This window comes from Diplodia seriata (genome assembly GCF_021436955.1).
Source record: "Diplodia seriata strain FDS-637 chromosome Unknown scaffold_7, whole genome shotgun sequence".
NCBI lineage: Eukaryota > Fungi > Ascomycota > Dothideomycetes > Botryosphaeriales > Botryosphaeriaceae > Diplodia > Diplodia seriata.
In genome coordinates this window covers 1,794,004-1,813,109 of record NW_027117314.1, presented here as the reverse complement: position 1 = coordinate 1,813,109, position 19,106 = coordinate 1,794,004, and the positions used below count along the sequence as shown (strand labels likewise).

Below are 19,106 nucleotides of genomic sequence, written 5' to 3'. Positions count from 1 at the left end.
GGCTCGAGGGTCGTGATGATTGGTGGGGGGTGGTGGTGGTGCACTCTGGGATGATATCTGGACCCATGGCAGGTTTGGTCGTTTTGTTTCGCGGTGATGGACGGATGGATGGAGGGGCGAGCGCTGGGCCTTTTTCTTTGCAACCAAGTGCCGGGCAGAAGTGAAAAAAAAGAAAGAAAAAAAAAGCGGGAGGAGCCTTGTGCTTTAGTTTTGTCTTCATGTTGGTGACATGGGTCAGGCTCCTGTTCTACTTTGGTTACGAAAGACCCTGTTTTGGAAAATTTTCTTCGTCGGTCCAGTATGGTTTCAAATCGGTCGGTCTCCTTGCTGTTCTGAAGATGTCCAGTGCTCGTATACCTCATAAGTGTAGGCGCGAGTAAGCCCTTGGGGAGGAGGAAGGTTTGATGTCGATATAAACCGCCCGTTGCAAGAACGAAAAACACAACACAACACAACATTAACCAAATCACGCATGGGTACGAACGTATGAACAGTCAGTCGGTCCCAAACATTGTGTCAATCCTCTCTAATCGAGTCTAATCGCCCACGCACGCCGCTACAGACAACAAGTTCCGCCGGGGGAAAGTGAGAAAGTAGCAATAATGCCGCATTTAACAGGCCAGCCATATCAACGGACGGGCCAACGAACGTAACGACCCCTAGCACAACTGGCGGCACCCCCAAATCACCAGTTCGGCGGCAGCCTGATAACAATACCAGGATCCGAATCGCTATCCGACTCCTCATTCCGCCACCACCTCGAGCCGCCCTGGCGATGCCAATCAAAACTAGCCTCGGGGCCGCCCTCTCGCGGACCACCCGGATCCACCGGCGCGGGCTCCGTCTCGCGGCGGTTGGCCTCGTACGCGGCGCCGAGCAGGTCGCGGGCGTACTCCTCGTGCTGGCGCTCGTCCACGAGGTCCCACTCGTCGTCGGCGTCCCAGTCCTCCTCGGTCGGCGGCGACCGGGGCGGGCTGTCGTCGTGGTCCGGGTCCATTAGGGGAAGGCTCAGCTGGCGCCGGAACGAGTCGTGCAGCCGCATGATATCGTCGACGAGCTGGTCGAACGTGGGGTCGTACTCTACCCACGCCGCCTCTGGCTTCGACGCCTGCGCGCCGCCGCCCCGCAGCAGCCCGGCGACGACGACGGCGTCCGCGTCCTCCTCGATTTTGTCGTCGTCATCGTCGTCATCGTCTTCTTCTTCTTCTTCGTCGTCGAAGAGCGAATCGCGACGCCGTTGCCGCAGCAGCAGCAGCAGCAGCAACCGCCGCCGCCGTCTGCACACCGCGCACCGCCGCCGCCGCTGCAGCCGCCATGGCCTCGACGATGGGCGAGAAGCCGCAGCGGCAGCAGTAGTAGCGGCCCAAGCACCCACCGACTCCCTCGCCTTGCCGTAGGTAGCCTCTTCTCCCTCCTCCTCCTCTTCCTCCTCTCCTCCACAACTCCCCTCGGGCATCCATTTCCCACACGTAAAGCGAACAGCGCCGGGGACGCGGAAACGCATCACGTCGTCGTCGTCGTCGTCGTCGTCCAGGAGGCGGCGGCCCATGTCCTGGCCGAACGTCCGCACGAAGCGGACGGGGGGCAGCGGCAGCGGTGGCGCGTCGGCGGCGAGCCAGGGGGGAGGGCGGTCGAGGGGCAGGACGGCGGCGGCGGCGGCGGCGGCGGTCTTCTTGTTCTTGTTCTTGTTCTTGTTCTTTCTGCGGGACGCGCCGACGCTGATGCCACCTTCTTGAGCGGCCGGTGGTGGTGCAGGGGGGTCGGAGGAGGAGGAGGAGGAGGAGGAGGAGGAGGAGGAGGGGGAAGGGCTGTCGCCGTCGAGGACGGAGTCGTGGCGCTTCATGTGGGAGATGCGGTGCTGGTGTTGTGCGTCGCAGTCGTCGCCTGTGGAGGAGGCGTGGCTGTTCGGGCAGTAGTCGACGGAGCGAGACATGGTGGTGTGGCCGTGGTCCTTGGGTTGAAATGGGCGCCTGGAGAGTTCGAAAAGCGGGACCACCGGGTTGGTCGGAAGCTGTTGCGAGCGGGGGGAGGGCTTTCGGTGGATGTTTGGAGCAGTGATGGGTTCGTGTGATGGTGTTGGCGTTTCCCGCTGCTATGCGTGTATATTCGTAGTGATGGCGATGGCGGGCAGCAGTTCGTAAATAATGACCGTGATGAAGCCTGGTAACGAAGATGTTCTGCGATGGGAATATGCCGGAGAGGAGAGGAGAGTCGGAGCGGACGGAAATGAGCAAGGGTCGCCGGTCGTTCACCGTTTGGGAAGCCACGGCATCGCTGCTGCTGTTTCCTTTGCCGTCGTCGTCGTCGTCGTTCGTGGTAATGAGGTCGGGCTCTCCGTTGCCATCGAAGTCCAAAGTCGGAAGGTGCGGACGGTTGGGGTTGTGTGCTCGCCGGGTACGCGGTGTGTTTGGTTAGGTGTTGATGAGCAGCTGAACCCACGACCAAGCCCCTCACACTCAAACTTCCTTCTTATACGGCCAGCCAAGCTCGCCATGACGGCATGCAACGGGCTGGCTGAGCTGGGCGGCAGTGGGCCGGCAGCCGTGCCGCGATGTGCGCGCAAAGTGTCGACAGAGTTTCCAGAAAAAGCCTCCCTCCCTTCCCTCACCCACTCCCGCCTCCCCCGCCAATGGGATCAAGCGTTGCGCGCATCGAAGGCCGCTCCACATGCGAGATCCACTTGCCGGCGACCGGTCAGTTCGAGAACAACAATCGTGGCTTGATTTTGTTGAATCCTGGCTGACGCGTGCATATCGCGCAACGCGCCAGCCGCCGCCTGCGCCGCAGCAGCCTGTGCCGCCGACTGGTCGTTCATGCAGGGCCCTCCATCCCCCCCACTTCCATGTCTCCAGCCACCAGCGAAGAAAACTGTCCGTCATGAGGGGTATGTAAAGCGAAGAAAACAAAAAGAAAAAAAAGGCGCGTCGTGAGAACAATTCCCCCAGCACCACGCCGTCGATCCGTTCAACAAGGATTGGTATGATTCTGCTCATGCCTTGCACTTCTTCCGCTCACCCAGGCACCAAACCATCTCTCCCGTTTCCCCTGCGGCGGCAGCGCGGCGGGGAAATGCGAGAAATCCAAAGGGGACAAAAAAAAGAGGCGCGCGTGTGTGTGTGACCTGCATGAGACAGCGGGGCAGTCGGACTACTCAGGAACGGTCTCGAACACTAGAGATTTCGAAGATCGCAATCGCTCGCATCGGCCGGCAATCCCCCTTCCCCGCTCCGCGCGCGCATGCTCAGCATGTCCCTGTACGTCGTGAAAGTGGGAACCACCGCCGCCGCCCAAAAAAAAAAAGGAATAATCGTTTCATCACGTTACATGCACACACATGGCGGGTGACATCGGCAAAGATTAAGCTGACAACAACCCCACCACCACCACCGAAACCACCAAAACCACCACTAAAAGCCCAGCAGCCCTAGCCCATGTCTGTTCTCCTCCCCAAAATGACAAATTGTCATCCGGGACTTCACGGGAAGGGCGATAGCTCCAGAAAGATCCCCCCCGGTCAGACCCTACTACATACAGACAACCGACGAACGAAACAGGAAAGAGGGGCAGCCAGCCCGTCCGTCCGTCCGTCGTCACGGCCGAGCCGGGCGAGTGAGTGAGTGAGTGGTGGGTCCGTCAGACATGAAGAAAGAAGAAAGATCCCCGCATATATCATCACCACATCACGCTATTCCCTGCTACCTATGGTCGAGACCCTTTCCCCACTACTTCCACATCGCCGTCGCACCTCCTGAGATTTGGGGGTGGGAAGAAAGTTGTCTCTCTGACCGGTCGTCGTGAATTGATGAAACTAGCTAAAGTATGGACGGGAGCTCCGAATGCATGTTCGAAGCCGCGGAAAGAGAGAGATACGTGATGAGGAATTTGCATGACTAAAAGTCGCGCCGGTGCAGAAAGGAACACATCTGGAATTATACCCCCCATCTTTCTCACCACTGAACGATACTGGAAGAAGGTTCGAACGATAATCACACGACAAAGTCGACAAACATTTCTCGTTCTTGTTGTTCAGAGACGTAATATCATATTTGCCCATCATTAGTTACATCTATGTGTACGCGCGTTTTGTTTTTGTGTTGCAATCCCATAGTCGAGAAGAAGAAAAAATCTCGGAATAATCTCTCTCAATAAGAGATCACCAAACCGTAAAATGTGTGTGAACATGGGAAAAGGGAAAAGCAAACCAGCAGCGAAACATAACCCAGAAAAAAACCGTGTACCCATCATGAACACATGAAAGAAACAAAAAAAGGGCTGAACCAGCAATTGCCACCGCCAGCGCCAAACGAAAACACCTGATGAGACCAATATAGTAGGTATACAGCACACTCTTTTACGCAGCCGCCAACCTCTTCAACAACTCTTCCTTCTCGCCCGTCGGCAGCGTCTCCAACGCCGCCAAGACGCCCTTCAAGCCCGCCTCGCGGTCCTTCCTGACCAGCTCGGCGACCTGGTACGCCGTGGTCTCGCGCGTGAGGGCCTCGACCTTCGCCGCGACTTCCTTGCGGTTGCCCTCGATCCACTCGGCGACGGCCTGGTCGGCATTGTCGAAGTCGTCGACGGCCGACCACGCGGCGAGCTGCGCCAGGGCCTCGCGGCGGCTGATGGCGCCCGAGTCCGACACCGCCAGGCGTTTGAGGATGTACTCCTCGTTGATGCGGCGGCGCAGGCGCCAGTAGAAGAAGCGGCGCGCGTTCTGCCAGCGCAGCGGCATGCGGATCGCGCCCTTGGCTGCCATGCGGCCCGCGCGGTCGTGCAGGTCGGCGAACTGCAGCGAGATCTGGCCGTACACGGGCAGCAGCAGCTGCTCGCGCTCCGTCATCTCCGCCTTGACCTTCTGCTGCTCCTCCTTGGACAGGCTGCTGTCGGCGAACTTGCGCTTGAGCTCGCCGTACGTCGGGTCCAGGCGCGCCATCGTCTCGAGCTGGCGGTCCCGGCGGAACTTGATGCCGACGATTCCCTCGGGCTCGAGGACACCGCCGCGCGAGTCCTCGTCGGCGTACATTTCCATGAACTTGGGGTTGATGGTCGGGTCCACGACGACCCACGAACCACCGCGGAGCTCGCCGAACGGAGGGATGTAGACGAAGACAGGCTGCTCGTACTTGACGAGAGCGTCGACGATGTAGGAGCCGTACTTGAGCACCTCGTTGAACATGTCGCGCTGACCACCCGAGAAACCACGCCAGTTGGCAAGGATGAACAGCGGAAGTTGCTCGCCGTTGTTGAAGTCCTTGATTGCCTGGGCCGTCTTGAAAGCCGAGTTGGGGTACCAGACACCACCAGCCTCCGACGTGACCTGCTCGATGGAGTCGGGGTTGGCGGGATCGGCAGGAATGACGTTCTCAACAGCACGCGTCTCGACACCGATGACACCGACAGGGAGACCGCCCAGGCGAGCACGACCGACGACAACGGTCTTAGCCCAGCCGCTGAGAGACTCCTCGAAGGAGCCACGGTCAAAGAGACCCGAGAGGTAGCCCTCCTCGTCCTCCTTACCAGCGATGAGCCACCTGACGTCGTAAGGCTGCTTCTGCGGCGGGTAGTAGGTAATGTCGCGGTCCCAGTGCTCGGCAGTGGGGGACAGCGGGATGGGCTGACCCTTGCTGGACGGGATGTAAGACAGCCAGCGGACGATCTTGGACACACCCTCGAAGTCGTCCGAGGCAGTCATGTGCGAGACACCGTTCTTGTACATGATCTGAGTGCCACCGAGCTGCAGGTTAGAGGTGTAGACCTCACGGCCGAGCAGCTTGTTGATGGCGGGAGCACCAGTAAGGATGATGGGCTGGCCCTCGATCTGAATGGCACGCTGGCCAAGACGGACAAGGTAGGCACCAATACCAACGGAACGGCAAGTGACCAGGGTGATGGTGAAGATATCCTCGTAGGCCCTGGAAGTCTCACCAGCGATGAGACCGGAGCCACGCAGACACTCAACACCAAGGCCATCCTCAGCACCAATGATGGTCGTGATCTTGTGCCTGGTCTCACCCTCGTCTTGGATCTCCTCGGTGATGACCTCGCGCCTGTCGCCCTCATCGAAGGCCTTCTTCTTCTCCTCGGTGATGTAGAGATACTTGAAGCCCTTCTCAGGGTTGGAAGCGTCATTCCAGGCGACGGAAAAGTGCGGGATCAGCTCCTCAGCCATACCGATGCGGGCACCGGAGTTGGCAGACAGGTAGATGCGAGGAATCCCAAGCTTGCGGGCAAGTTCAGAGCACTTGTGGAAGAACTTGTCTTCGGCCGGACCGAATGAACCGATCTTGAAGGTGATGTCGTTGGAGATGATGATGAACTTGCGGCCCTTGGGGTACTCGGGGGTCTTGGCCGTGACGATCCAACCCACCATGCCGATGGTGTTGGCACCCGGCTCGCGGTTGACCTCGGCCAGGTTGTCGTTGTCGTCGAGAACAAGCTCGTTGTACTCGATGCACTCTCCCTTGACGGGCTGCTTCTCCTTGAGCGCCTGGACCTTGGCGGTGGAGTGATGCCAGCAGTTCTCAATAGCCTGCCTGAACAGCTCAGGGAAATCGTAGACGTATTGAGTGCCCATGATGTGGGCCTTGTAGCGCTTGGGCTGGAGAGCACCCTTGGTGGGGTAGGGCGTGGAGACGGGACGCAGGTGCATCGCGCCGATCTTGGTAGTGCCGCCAATGCTGTGGAAGAGCCACTGGCCACCCTTCTCAGACTTCTTCTCGGCGTACAGCTCAACGTCGACAACGTAGCCAGCAGTGTTGGTGATGACCACGCGCAGAGGATAGGGCTCGCCATGCTCGTCGGTGCAGATGATGCGGATCTCAGCACCGGTGACACGGAGCCTCCAAGCACGGCGACCGAACCTGTCGAGGAAGTTGCCAAGAGCTTCCTGAACATCCTGAGGCTGCAAGGGGAAGACAGTGGAGAAGTTGATGAAGATATGGTTCATGTCAGAACCGTTGTTGCCAATGATCTCAAGAGCGTCCAGGATGTCGTTCATGAGCCTATCAGCCTCGGAGATCATGAACTCGGCGGTGGGGATACCCTCCCGGAGACGGCCCGGACGAACGACAGCACGCGTGAAGTACCTCTTGTCGTTCTCCGCGCCCTTGCCAACAGCCTCGTAAATGTGGATGTTGCGGTTCTCAGTGAAGACGGGCTTGATGTTGAACTTGTTCAGGCGTCCAAGCTCCAGCTGGAAAGCAAGAGCAGGCTCGATGTGACGGATGCTGGCGTCCTCATCGTAGAGGGGACCTCTGAAGGTGTAGTAGCCGGGGTAAGTGCCATCCTTGTGACCGCAGATGAACGTGACACGACGCACACGCCTGGCCAGAAGCTCCTCCTTGTAGTCGTTGACGATAGGAGTAATACGGCTCAGAATCTCGTTGTCATCAAAGCTCTCAGCGTCCCTGACGGCAACGTTGCAGACGGCAGTAAGCTCGTCCTCGCTCTCAAGCCTGGGAGCCGGCTTGCGCTTGCCAGCAAGATCGGCAATCAGGCCGTTGTTGCCGCTGGAAGCCCGCTTCTTGGTCGAACCAACCGTGGGGAAGGCCTCAAGAGCACGCATCAGGTACTCCTCAGCGTCCTCAAGGAAGGGAATGGGTACAACCGCGCCCTTGCGGGTGGGTTCACCCTCCGTGCCACGGCGCAAGTAGCTCATGTCGCTGATCGAGTGAATACGCTTGCCGAAGAAAGAGCTCTGCTCACCGCTGGGAGTCGAAGGCGTAGACGGGTGAGAAGACTCGACCGGGAGGCCAAACTCGGATTCGCCAACCTTGCGGAGGGCAAAGTCCCAAGAGAGGACGTAGGGAGCCTCGGTCTCGATGTGGTAGTCGATCTGCTTGAGCTGGTACGCACGGTAGGCGCGGCGCGTGTAAACCTCAAGAGCAGCCAGAGCGACATAAGGGTCAGAGTGAGCAAAGAAAGTGGGAAGGACATCGAAGACAGTGTACTTCGAGTCAACAACTTCCTTGATGATATCGAAATCAGGCTCCCTGTGGTCCCAGCCACTCTCGCCGTACTTGGACTCGACAACGGACGTGCGGAGGATGTGTTCCATCTGAGAGGTACGCTCCTCAAGGGAAGGCATAGCGCACTGGATCAAGACCTCACGAGCTTTGATGGCCACCTTCGCGGTGGCCCTGGACTCGAGCTCGGTCAGCTTGCGGAGAGGGTCCTTCAGGTACTTGGCAACGTTTCCGACACCAGGCTTGTTGGGCTTGTAGGAATCCAGAATAGCGAGGAGAAGGTTGTTCTTGGACTGAACCCTGGTATGGGAGAGAACGGTGTAGACAATAGGAATCAGATCATCCTTCTGCGAATCCCTAAGCTTGAGGACAACCTCTTCGTCCCTGTTCTGACGGAAAGAGAACTGGTACTCGACGGCGGAGTACTCCTCAATGAGAGTGGACATAACAGCAAACTCGTGTGCCTTCAGACCCTCAATGTACTGGTTGGCAATCTCGAGGAGAGGGGCCAGCGTAGTGCGAAGAAGAGAAGCATCAGCAGGGTCAACACTCTCCTCAAGGAAGCGGTTGAAGTTCTTGATGAGCTGCTTGGCAGGGAACTCGACATTACGGCTGTGGGCGCGATCCACGATTTGCTCCAGAGCAGCGTCGAGCTTCTGAGGCATGCGTGCGTGCAGGGCAGAAGCCTGAGCATTCCACTGACCGTAAGGGAGTTCAGGGTCACGAAGGACAGCGATGAGCTCGTTCAAAGTGTCGCCCATGATGACCTGGTTGTCGAAACCCTTGAGAATGTCCAGGAGAATGTTGTACAGGTAGGTAAAGCGCTGCGGAGGCTTGGAACCCATGATTTGAGGCGGGCCAAATTCGGGCAGCTGGCCAAGGAAGAGCTGGGCGGTCTTGACCTTCGAGGGGTCATCGAGAGCCAGGATACCGAGGATGTCACCAGCTTCGAGGGTCGCGCCGGGCTGCTTGATGAGGTTGACGACACCGTCCTCTTGAGCGATCAGGGGCATGTACATCTTCATGACCTCAACTTCGGCGAAGGCCTGGCCCTTGCTGATGTGCTCGCCGTTGGCGACGCTGAACTTCACGAGCTTACCAGGACTGGGGGTACGGAGCTGGGTGGGATCGTTCTCCTGCTCAAGCAAGCATGTCTTGCTGTCGACGGAAAGACGAGTCGCGCCGACTTCCTCCTTCCAGTAGACATTGTGAGACTTGCCGCCGAGCAAAACAAGGAGACCGCCGTCCGCCAGAGCGCGGACACCGACCTGGCACCTCGAGCCGTTGATGAACAAAGTGTAAGCATCAGTGCTGGACCTGGTGGCAGTGAACTTGTAGCGGAAGCCCTCGTAGATGAAGTCGATGGGGAAGACGGTCTTCAGGACATCCTTGGACGGAACCTGACCCTTCTCCAAACCCCTCTTGTACTCCGTGATGCAAGTTTCGCTAGCCACGTGGGCTTTCTGGACAGCACCACAGATGACGGCGATCATCGGGTCAGGTCTCTCGGCGGTAAGCTTCTTCGAGATCAGCTCATCGAGCCAGCCGGTGGTGATGGTGTTGTCCTCGAAAGCCGGGGTCTCCAAAAGCTTGATCAGGTACTCAACAGTCGTCCTGAAGTCACCACGAATGCTCAGTTCCTTCAGCGCAACGACCATGTGCTTCCGAGACGCCGTGCGGTTCTCGCCGTAGGCGAAAATGTGACCGAACTGGCTGTCGGAGAAGCTGTGAATACCACCGGCAGTACCGACGGAGAAGTAACCCCAAACGTTGGAGGAACTCCTGAAGTTCAGCTCGTGCATGGTACCGCTGGAAGGCTTGAAACCCTCGCCGGGATCCTCGGAGGTGATACGGCAAGCAGTCGTGTGACCCTTGGGCTTGGGCTTACGCTGGTTGACGAGAGACTCCTCGGTGGAGAAATCGAAGTCGATCTCGGTGGCGGAGTGGGGGTCAACACCGTACAGAAGACGGATGTCGCGGATCTGGTGCAGAGGGATACCCATAGCAATCTGGAGTTGAGCTGCGGGCAGGTTGACACCAGAGACCATCTCGGTGGTAGGGTGCTCGACTTGCAGACGGGGGTTCAGTTCCAGGAAGTAGAAGGCATCGTCCTCGTGCGAGTACAGGTATTCCACCGTACCCGCCGACACGTAGCCGACCAATCTACCCAGCGCCACTGCTGATTTCTCCATCCGTTGGAACGATTCCGCGTTTGCGACCGTCACCGGCGCCTCCTCAATGATCTTCTGATGTCTCCGCTGGACGGAGCAGTCACGGCCGAACAGCGAGATGTTGTTTCCGTACTGGTCAGCAAGAAGCTGAACCTCCAGATGCCGGGCGTTGCCGGCCAGCTTCATGATGAAGATGGGCGAGCCGGGAATCTCGCTCGCGGCAGCACGGTACATCTGAATGAAGTTCTCCTCCGACTCGACCTTGCGGATACCCTTGCCGCCACCACCCTCCGAGGCCTTGACCATGACAGGGAAGCCAATCGACCTGGCCTTCTCCAGGCCTTCCTCGGGCGAGTGTGTGCAGCCCTGGTCGTAGATGTCTTCGGGCACCGTGACGATTCCGACGTCGTCGACGATGACCTGGTCCACGCCGGTACCCGACCACGGGATACAGGGGACCTTTGCGTGCTGGGCAACGATTGTAGACGAGATCTTGTCTCCGAGCGAGCGCATGGCCGAACCGGGAGGGCCAATGAAGACGATCTTGTTCGGCGACGCGGCGAGCGACTCGGGGAGCTTGGGGTTCTCGGAGGCGTGGCCCCAGCCGGCCCAGACGGCGTGGACGCCCATGCGTTCTGCGACGTCGACGATGAGCTCGACGTTGGCGTAGTTGTTGTTGTTGGTGCCTCCGGGGACCTGTTGGACGGCTGTCAGCTCTGCGCCAGCCTCACGCGACACTCGGGCTGGCTACGCACCTCAACGTATTGGTCGGCCATGCGGATGTAATCTGCGTTCGCCTGCAGATCTTCCGGCGTGGCCATGACCGTGAATTGGATTGCCCTCTCGTCGCCGAATGTCTCGTACGCCCATTTCCGCACCGATCTGATCTCCTTGACCGCCGCGATACCGTTGTTGGCAATGAGGACCTGCAAAGAGCTGCGTTAGACTACCGCGCGCGACCGCTGCTCGCACGGCGATGCTTACATTCGTGATGACGGTGTGGCCTGTCGCGCGGATTAGCTGGGTTGTAAATCACCGCTGAGAGGAAGATTCTTACCGTCATGGCTGGCCACGAAGTCCTTCACCTTCGAAGGTGGTGCGTTTCCGAGGTGGTTAAGCCCAATGAAGTGCTCACCTGCGGGCGGTTAGCAATCTGCGCCGCTGGACAGACACTGGAAGCTCGCCGATGCGCGGGTCGCCTCCAGCGCGCCCCGCGCGGTGTCGTGGAGCTTACCAATGTTCTTCTTGGCTGCCCAGCTCGACGGTGTCCCGTTCGGCTGGGCGCTTGAGTCTGCCGATATTCCCATGATGGATTCGTTTCGTATGTGCGCGAGGTTGGGATGTATGTAGTGCGTGGGTTTGGGAGGGGCGGCGACGGCGAATTCGGCGTCTATCTAGTCTTGGGGAAGGCGCGATCCGGGGTATCGAATGAGAATGAAATAGAAACCAACGACCACCAATGCCAGTCTATCGGAGCTCGCGCGCAGGTCGAGAGGGTGAGAGGAGAAACAGAGTACAGGTGGAGGAAAGGCGTTCAGCTCGGGGCCAGAAGAGCGGCGGCCATTGGGAATTATAAGTCAGCCGAAGCGGCTACGATGTGCCCGAAGCACTCAACGCAACACGGACCAAAGCTCCCTCCGGCGCGCAGGGTTCCGCCAGCCGCATTTCGCACGCCGCGAAAACGTCAGACTGCTCTGCTTACGCCCCATCCTCTGCGCCGCGGTCCCATCGCCCCAAGCCATTGCCCCAGCGCATCTCCCACCGCGGAGCTTATCGGGCTATGATTTGTGGCTGCGTGATGGTGCTCTGGATGCGCTGTGGGGGCGGGCGGACGGAAGTCTGCTTGCTGCCCTGTCGGTCGTTCCCCAACCAGTAGTCTGGTTGAATATTCAACAAGGCGTCGCCCGCCAAAATAATCGATCGTCGCCTCCAAGCTAAAACCCGACTCACCGACCCTTCATGCCTCTCTCTCTCTCATCGCTCTTGACACGCTCGCGCGCACACCTCCGTCCCGCTGCGAGCCGGGCGCCTCTGCTCCAGATGCACTAATCTGCGCTGGCAGCTGTCGCTTCCCCATTCAGAAGCCGACCTAAAAATACCCCGGCCCTCCAACTGCTGTCCGTCCCTGTGTCGATGGGTGTGCTCGTCAGGACCCTTCGGCCCCGGCAGCGGGCTGAGTCCGCCGCTCAAGGCGCCGACTCGATTTGCGACACCACCGACGCCGACTCGGACCCCCACCTTTCTCCGGTGCAGCCTCCGCCCCCAGTCATCCGTATTTACGACTGCACATCGCAGCCGCAGTGTGCTCTCTAGTATTGTTGATCTGACCCTACGCGATCTTGAATCGCCTCTTTTTTTTTTCGCGTCGATCACGGGTGCACTGGGCTCTCCAGCGTCCAGCCGCCCCAAATGTCGGGGTAGAGCTGCGTTCGGGCCGTAGCGTATCCAATGTTACCCTTCTTCTTCTCCGTCCGTAGCATAACTTCCTGGCTGGTACTCAGCTATTGATCCTTGTCAGCCACCCGATGCACCTGCGCCCTCCCGGCTCCGCCCTTACGGGAAGCCCCTACAGCTCCTGCGCCCGCCTTATCGCTCAAGCCGCCCAGATCGGGCAGAGCTGAAGCCCAGTATGATGACGCTATTCCCTTTTCAACAAAGGCTCTTTCCGTCAGCTTAGTCATTTTTGTCAGCGCATGTGCTCGCTATACGCAGGATAGGATAAGATCTTCTGACTCTCCCCTTCTCGCGAAGACAGAAAGAGTTGACAGATATCCAACGTATGGCTTCTCGACAAGCTTCGCTTGGTTGACGACTTTGGCTCCATATACATCCACCGCAACGCCATGTCGTTGTCGGACTTGGCATCGAACTCCGTGTTTTGAAGGTTTCCGTTCCTCTCCTGAAGCGCGAGCTCTCAGGTTGATGGTATGTGGTCGGCGCGTGGGAGGGTGCAAACGGAGAAGAGAAGCTCACCACAGCAAGTGAACGTGGAATTAGGTGGAAGACGAAGAGAAGTGTGTTCGCAGACGAAGAGCGGAAAGGAAGTATTTTGGTGGTGGGCAGGCGCGCCTTTGCGACGCTAATCCGATTGGGAGCGCAACTTCCCTTTGGGCCAACTCAGCAAGCAGCCGGACATTAAGTTTCCTTCAACCACTGACGTATATGTTCTCTCATTTGTGGAACACCCGACAGAGCTATCAAATTTCTATCAACGTGCTGTGATGGCCCACATATCCCACCCTTGACTGCGAAGTGTCTGCGCAACTCAGAACTGAAGGAGTGATCCAGCTGCTTACTGATTACACTGAGTCCAATGACAGGCAGAATGAAGGTTTGTGTCCAAACCAATTGCTCCCAAATAATGTATTACGCTGTCAAATATAAAATCTTTCACCTCCACGCTTATCCTCAACTTCACTCTGGTTTTTGACCGTACGCAACGTGGCTGTATTCCAATCAGTACCTCCACCTAAAAGAACGGAAAGGCTCACTTACAACGTGTAGTACGGATGAATCGACTTGCTCTTCAACTCCTCCCTCACCTTCGCATTGATGACCTTCACCTCTTCCAGCTTCCAACCTAGGACGTTGGTGAACATGCGGAAAGAGAATGCCTCCAACCCATCAAGGTACTGCATCAGGTTCACCAGGCCAACTTCTTTCTACTCTTGCAGTCAGCGATCCGTCCCAAAACCCACACTTCCGATACGTACCATCTTCGGATCCTTGGGCCATGGGCCGAGAGGAATCTTGTACATTCGTGTTTGCACGTTGACAAAACCCGCATCTTTCAGCCAACCCTCCGCCAGCGGGCCCGGATACAGTTCCTTCCCGAGCTTCTTGCAGCCCTCTTCCAGCGTGGCGAGGAACCGGTTGATGTGCGCGTCGGGCTTCAGCGAACCGTCATCAGATCTGTAATGCGTGTCGAAGAGATGAAGCCTGGGCAAAAGAAAAAAAAAAGTCAGTGGGGGACGACAGGTTTGAATACATCGCGCCCCTCGAGACGCAGCAGCCCCACTCACTCGGTCCAACCGCCGGGCCTGGTGCACTTGAACATGTTTGCGATCAGCGCCGGCCAGTCGGAAATGGAGCCGTCCAGCTGCCGAGCGTAGATGAGATCGAAAGGCGTAGCGTGGGTCCACGGCGCCTCGACGTCGTCGACTTCAAACTTGACATTCGGCGGCTAGTTTTTGCGATTCCCTCTCGCGCATCAGCCACAAAAACGATTGCTCCAGTACCACCTTTCCCTCGAGCACACGGGAATACAACAACATACCACCCAAGTCGGCTGCACGGGCGAGAGGTCGTTGCCGAGCACCTCGGCATCCGGATGGTCGTCGGCGACCTCGATGGCCCAGATGCCCGTCCCCGTGCCGACGTCCAAAATGCGCTTCAGCTTGTCCTTGTTGAGTGGCGCGAAGAAGTGCCGCTTGCCGGTGACCAGCATCACCATGTGGTGGAGAAGGTCGAGCCGGTCCTGCTCGTTCTCGTCGTTGGGCATGAAGTAGGCGCCATCCTTGTAGGCGTGGTACCGGCGCCCGTTCTCGACCGGGTAATTGACGACGCTGGACGAGAGCGATTGCGAGTAGGCCGAGAGCTGGTCCTCGATGCTGCCCACGGCCGAGTCGGTTTCGAACTGTGTGGGGTCAGGTCTAGCTGCAATTAGGCGCCAATGGCTGGGTATGTGGCGTGGAAGAAATGGCAAAGTGGGATAAGCAAGAAAAAAAACAATGTCGTGTAACAACGGGCGAATGCATCATGTTACGCAAGCCACAAAGGGTCCACTCAATGAGGACAACCACTCACCCCGGTATCGACCTCGATGTGCTGCTCGGGAGCGGTGGACATTGTGATCTTCGAAGGATTGGAGCAGCAGGGGTTCGTGTGATGCCGTGTCACAAAAAGCCGCAGGATGGAGGATCAGAGGAAGTAGTATGTAGTCGGGATCCGGCGGCCACATGGCCGCGTGCGCGGGGCGGGCCGCATGGTTAAGAGAGGGAGTGAAAGCACCGTGGTCGTGCGGCGCAGCAAGAGAAAATGCAGCAATGATTGACAGAACAGCCGACGAGCCCCCACAGGGGCCCCGCTTCTCAGGAGACATGGGACCGCCATTGGCATATGCATGTGTGTCTGCGGATATGGGCAAGGATAAGTAATCATGCCGGGTACCTGAAAGGTCTGATGAAGATGGGTGCCCAGCCGCTCGATTTTGATTGGCTAGCACGCTTCGCCTTGCCCTTCTTGGATACCACTGGGATCTTGCCGATGCTGGGGACGTCGATGCCGTTCTCCTTCGGGAGGCGCCTTCCACTGATCGAAGGCGAACCTGTCCGGCTTCTTTCCTGCCAGCGCCTTCAGGTCCAGGGTCTTCCTGTCGATTCTTTTGCTCAGCCGGAAGTTGACAGCAGTCTCGGCCGCGTTCATCCAGCAGTGAAAGAGATAGAGCTGCCAGCGCTCCATCAGCGCCTCCAACTCAGCGGTCGCCTTATCCGGCGGGAAGAAGATGCTGTCGGAGTCGATCGGGTGTGTGAACGGGTGCCATATGAGCCAGGCCAGAACCATGGGGTCCTCATTCCGGAGGTCTTCGAAAACGACAAACCTCTCGTTCACTGACCACTCCAGAATGTCGTCCGGAAGAGTGTCGTCCAGGTTCTTCTCCCGGATGCGCTTGGCCTTTTCGTAGACGAAAACATTCAGGACGTGGCGCTGGTAAGTGGACACGGCCGACATCTCCGTCCTCGTGGCGACGAGGGCGTCGGCAGTAAGCCCCCAGACGTCGCTGAAGATCCCTGCTTGCTATGACGTGCGAAACAAAGTAACATAGCATCCTGATGGTCACACGGGTCTTTCTGCGGGATGCTGCGACTCGAAATTAGTTGAAGTGTACACTTTTAGTGAAGCCGCCCCTTGGAAGGCCTGAGTTGATATCTCATCATCAGATGCCCCGTCGTTCTCCTTCCTGAAGGCATGGCGATGCCAGCGCTGTATTCTTTATCCTCCACGAAGACAATCTTGCGGCCTGTATCTTCGATCAGCTCGATGCTCTCCTTCTCTTGCTAAAGTTCACCATCATCGACGGCATCCCACTATTTCTTGGTGGCGATGTTGGGGGTCAATAGCTCGAGGATTTCCGCACTTGTATCGGATGACGATGGAGCCGGAGGTGGCATGGTCAGCTATCACAATGTTAACGGGGACTCTTTCGAAGCATGGTGAGGATGGATGACAAGTGGGGCATGAGGACCGCCTCAGATTGTAGGGGTGAGATGAGAGATTGGAAGTCGTTATACCTTGAGATGATGCTCACGGAGGTGAGACAACAGTGCCGAATGTGTACCAGCAATGCAAACTTTCAGTAGGGAAAGCTTGTAACGGCTGCAGGTGGTGTTGAGTGGAAGAATTGTAGCCAGCGAAGATATATCTTATCCTTCACACCAAGGACCCCCACGTGCTACTCTACTGTTTCAGCATTTGGGCAGCTTAGTTGTGCACGAGGTCGGGGTACTGGACACAAGGACAAGAGGGGTACAGCAAGGGACAAAAGATATGAGCCCACGTACACCTGCCTGGAGAACTGGAAAAAACAAACATGCGCAATTGAAACTTGCATCTACGTCCGGACATTGGATTCAACTGCCCATGCAGGTAGGAAGAGCGGATCCAACAAGCAAAAAAGACACCCTCGAAACTTCTCTGGACAAGCCTCGAACTTGGTGCAGGAACCGTAGTATGACACCAAGCCCGGATCGAACCCAGACCCTTGTTAGGGCGTTCAGCTCGAATGGGTAATCCATCAGATCACAAACCCCCGGATTTTGCTGCTTTAGGGTTCTGGTGGCGATGTATAGAGCCGGAGCCTGCCCATCGCACTAACCATCTGTAATTGAAAGGGGGGTTCGCTGTCGCGGTTTGTATGCGGCAGGGTCGGGTATTGCTTTGGGTCAGATCTTCTGTCACCTGTCGTGGCAGGTGCGGATGACAGTAGCGCAGAGCGGCGATGGTCGCGGTCGCCCGTTCGGGAGTCATCAGGGCCAGTGTCGACCACCCTTCGGATCCACTCCTGACCACTCCCAAGCACCACCGCGCGCTTTGCTTCGCTTCAACTCGCCAATGTGGCGCGCCCTGCTTCCAAACATGTCGGGCCCCGATCCCGAGCTCCAGAGCACCGAGGAAGACGAGGAAGAAGACATCACGTCACTGCCTACGCGCGAGGAGGCAGGCCGTGAGTGAGTGGAAACCAACCTCACCCTACATGATCCCGAGACGTTTCAAGCTCACCCTGCCACAGCGGGTGGCAAAGAATTCCGTCACCTGCAATATGCGCAGACACACTCTGCACCGACAGAATTGCACACGCGTCCACTTCGCCCATGTTTTAACCGTCTCTTAGGATGCTCGAGAGCGGATATCTAGCCGACACCACGGTTGTCTGTGCCGACGGCCAAGAAATCATGGCACACTCCCACCTCTTGGTTTGCTACAGTGTCTACTTCAGAAACGCCTTCAAGTCTGGAATGCAGGTAAGCAAGATGCCGTGCAACAGACTCGGGCACCCCCGCCACTGCGGTGCTGACGACTTGAAACGGCAGGAATCGAAGCACAAGAAGTTCAAGCTCGAGAACAGCTCTTCCGACCCGCATCTCAACCTCGGCCGCGACGTCGTCTATCGCGCGCTGGAATACCTGTACAGCGGCTCGTGCACCGAACACCAAGACGCTGACGCTTTCTCGAAGAACATCCACCTCTACATCGATCTTCATGTGCTGGGAGACTATCTCCACATCGGAGGACTTCGGCAATACGCCGCCAGCAGATTCGGCGAGCTCGCCGAGGACTGGGTGCAGTTGAGGCCGGTTCTGCCCGAAGCCATCACGGCAATCTACAGCAAGCCCGGCTCCGTTGTCTCCGGCATCTGGCCGAAGCTCGTCGTCGTCCTCGCGCGGCAAGGACGTCGGCTGTCACACCCGGACATGGCCGACTGCATCCACACGTTGAGGGACTATGGCGACTGTGCTGCGGATGTGATGCTGGGCATCGTCCAGAGAGAGGTGGAGAAACATTGCGACCGTTGTGGGAACTCGTTCACCGTGGTCGAGGGCGAGCGCAAGAAGTCATACTTTTATTGCTTCCACTGCGGTCGTAAGCTCTCTTTTGACTAAGTTTATATGACCGAGTAGGTGGTAGTTTTTCTTGTGTATTAACGAAGTCATGTACTACACTTTCTTCTGCAAAGGGACCATTTATCCAGCTATGAGTGAACTCGGAAGTATCATCACCCTACGAGATCTTACGGCGGACTCTCGGTCATGTACAAGCAATTAGCAATGCTAAACTGTCCACATCAATGCTTGAGATACGGCTTACAATGTTGAGGAAAGTCGCAAAGTGAGATGGCCCGTCGGCCACGATTACACTAACCACTGCTGTCTTCCCGAACGGGTAGCTCTCAGCTTGCAGATTTACTCCGCTACGTGACTGACTTCCAGTCCCCTCCATCAGACCTTATGTCACGCATATCTTGTCAACTTAAATGCCCACTAAGGGACAACCAAGGCTTGTTTGTTTGTCAAGTTTCTCTATAAGCTGCCACAGCGCCAGTAGGACGTGTCCACCAATGGATCGCGGCGAGCAACGAGACAATCGTATGTGGAGGATAGGACCCCCCCAAACGACGACGGCCTTGTCCCATCATACATCAAAACCAGCCGTCACACACACAGTCCCAGAAAAACGAGGAGACCGCCCAATGTAGATTTTCCAAATCGTTCCATTTTTTTTGGTGGTTAACTATCTGTTCATATCATTCTAATCGCCACCCACACCCACCCACCACCACCACATACCCTCCCCTTTTTTCCCTTCGGGTAAAAAACAGCAGCAGCAGTAGCATCTGCGTGTTCGCCAAAGCGAAAAGAAAGAAAGAGAAAAACTCAAAGCGCAATTTCCCCTGACGATGGCGGTGGCTGTGGTG

At 57.4% G+C, this 19,106-nt stretch overlaps 5 protein-coding genes across 5 annotated transcripts; 1 reads left to right on the top strand and 4 right to left on the bottom strand.

Moving 5' to 3' along the window:
• Nucleotides 1-685: 685 nt before the first annotated feature.
• Nucleotides 686-1,933, bottom strand: SLS55_007296 (uncharacterized protein; the record flags this gene model as incomplete). Its single annotated transcript, XM_066778716.1, has 1 exon — nt 686-1,933. The coding sequence occupies one exon, from the start codon at nt 1,931-1,933 to the stop codon at nt 686-688; it is 1,248 nt and encodes a 415-aa protein (XP_066631153.1).
• A 2,418-nt stretch (nt 1,934-4,351) lies between these two features.
• Nucleotides 4,352-11,442, bottom strand: ACC1 (acetyl-coenzyme-A carboxylase; the record flags this gene model as incomplete). Its single annotated transcript, XM_066778715.1, has 5 exons — nt 4,352-10,831; nt 10,891-11,061; nt 11,120-11,139; nt 11,193-11,270; nt 11,370-11,442. The coding sequence occupies 5 exons, from the start codon at nt 11,440-11,442 to the stop codon at nt 4,352-4,354; spliced, it is 6,822 nt and encodes a 2,273-aa protein (XP_066631152.1).
• Nucleotides 11,443-13,626: 2,184 nt separating this feature from the next.
• On the bottom strand, nt 13,627-14,983 carry SLS55_007294 (uncharacterized protein; the record flags this gene model as incomplete). Its single annotated transcript, XM_066778714.1, has 5 exons — nt 13,627-13,797; nt 13,849-14,047; nt 14,158-14,318; nt 14,412-14,771; nt 14,942-14,983. The coding sequence occupies 5 exons, from the start codon at nt 14,981-14,983 to the stop codon at nt 13,627-13,629; spliced, it is 933 nt and encodes a 310-aa protein (XP_066631151.1).
• A 308-nt stretch (nt 14,984-15,291) lies between these two features.
• SLS55_007293 (uncharacterized protein) lies at nt 15,292-15,865 on the bottom strand (the record flags this gene model as incomplete). The annotated part of the gene is made up of 2 exons (XM_066778713.1): nt 15,292-15,439; nt 15,462-15,865. The coding sequence occupies 2 exons, from the start codon at nt 15,863-15,865 to the stop codon at nt 15,292-15,294; spliced, it is 552 nt and encodes a 183-aa protein (XP_066631150.1).
• A 1,404-nt stretch (nt 15,866-17,269) lies between these two features.
• On the top strand, nt 17,270-18,294 carry SLS55_007292 (uncharacterized protein; the record flags this gene model as incomplete). The annotated part of the gene is made up of 3 exons (XM_066778712.1): nt 17,270-17,361; nt 17,526-17,655; nt 17,725-18,294. The coding sequence occupies 3 exons, from the start codon at nt 17,270-17,272 to the stop codon at nt 18,292-18,294; spliced, it is 792 nt and encodes a 263-aa protein (XP_066631149.1).
• Between the last annotated feature and the right edge of the window lie 812 nt (nt 18,295-19,106).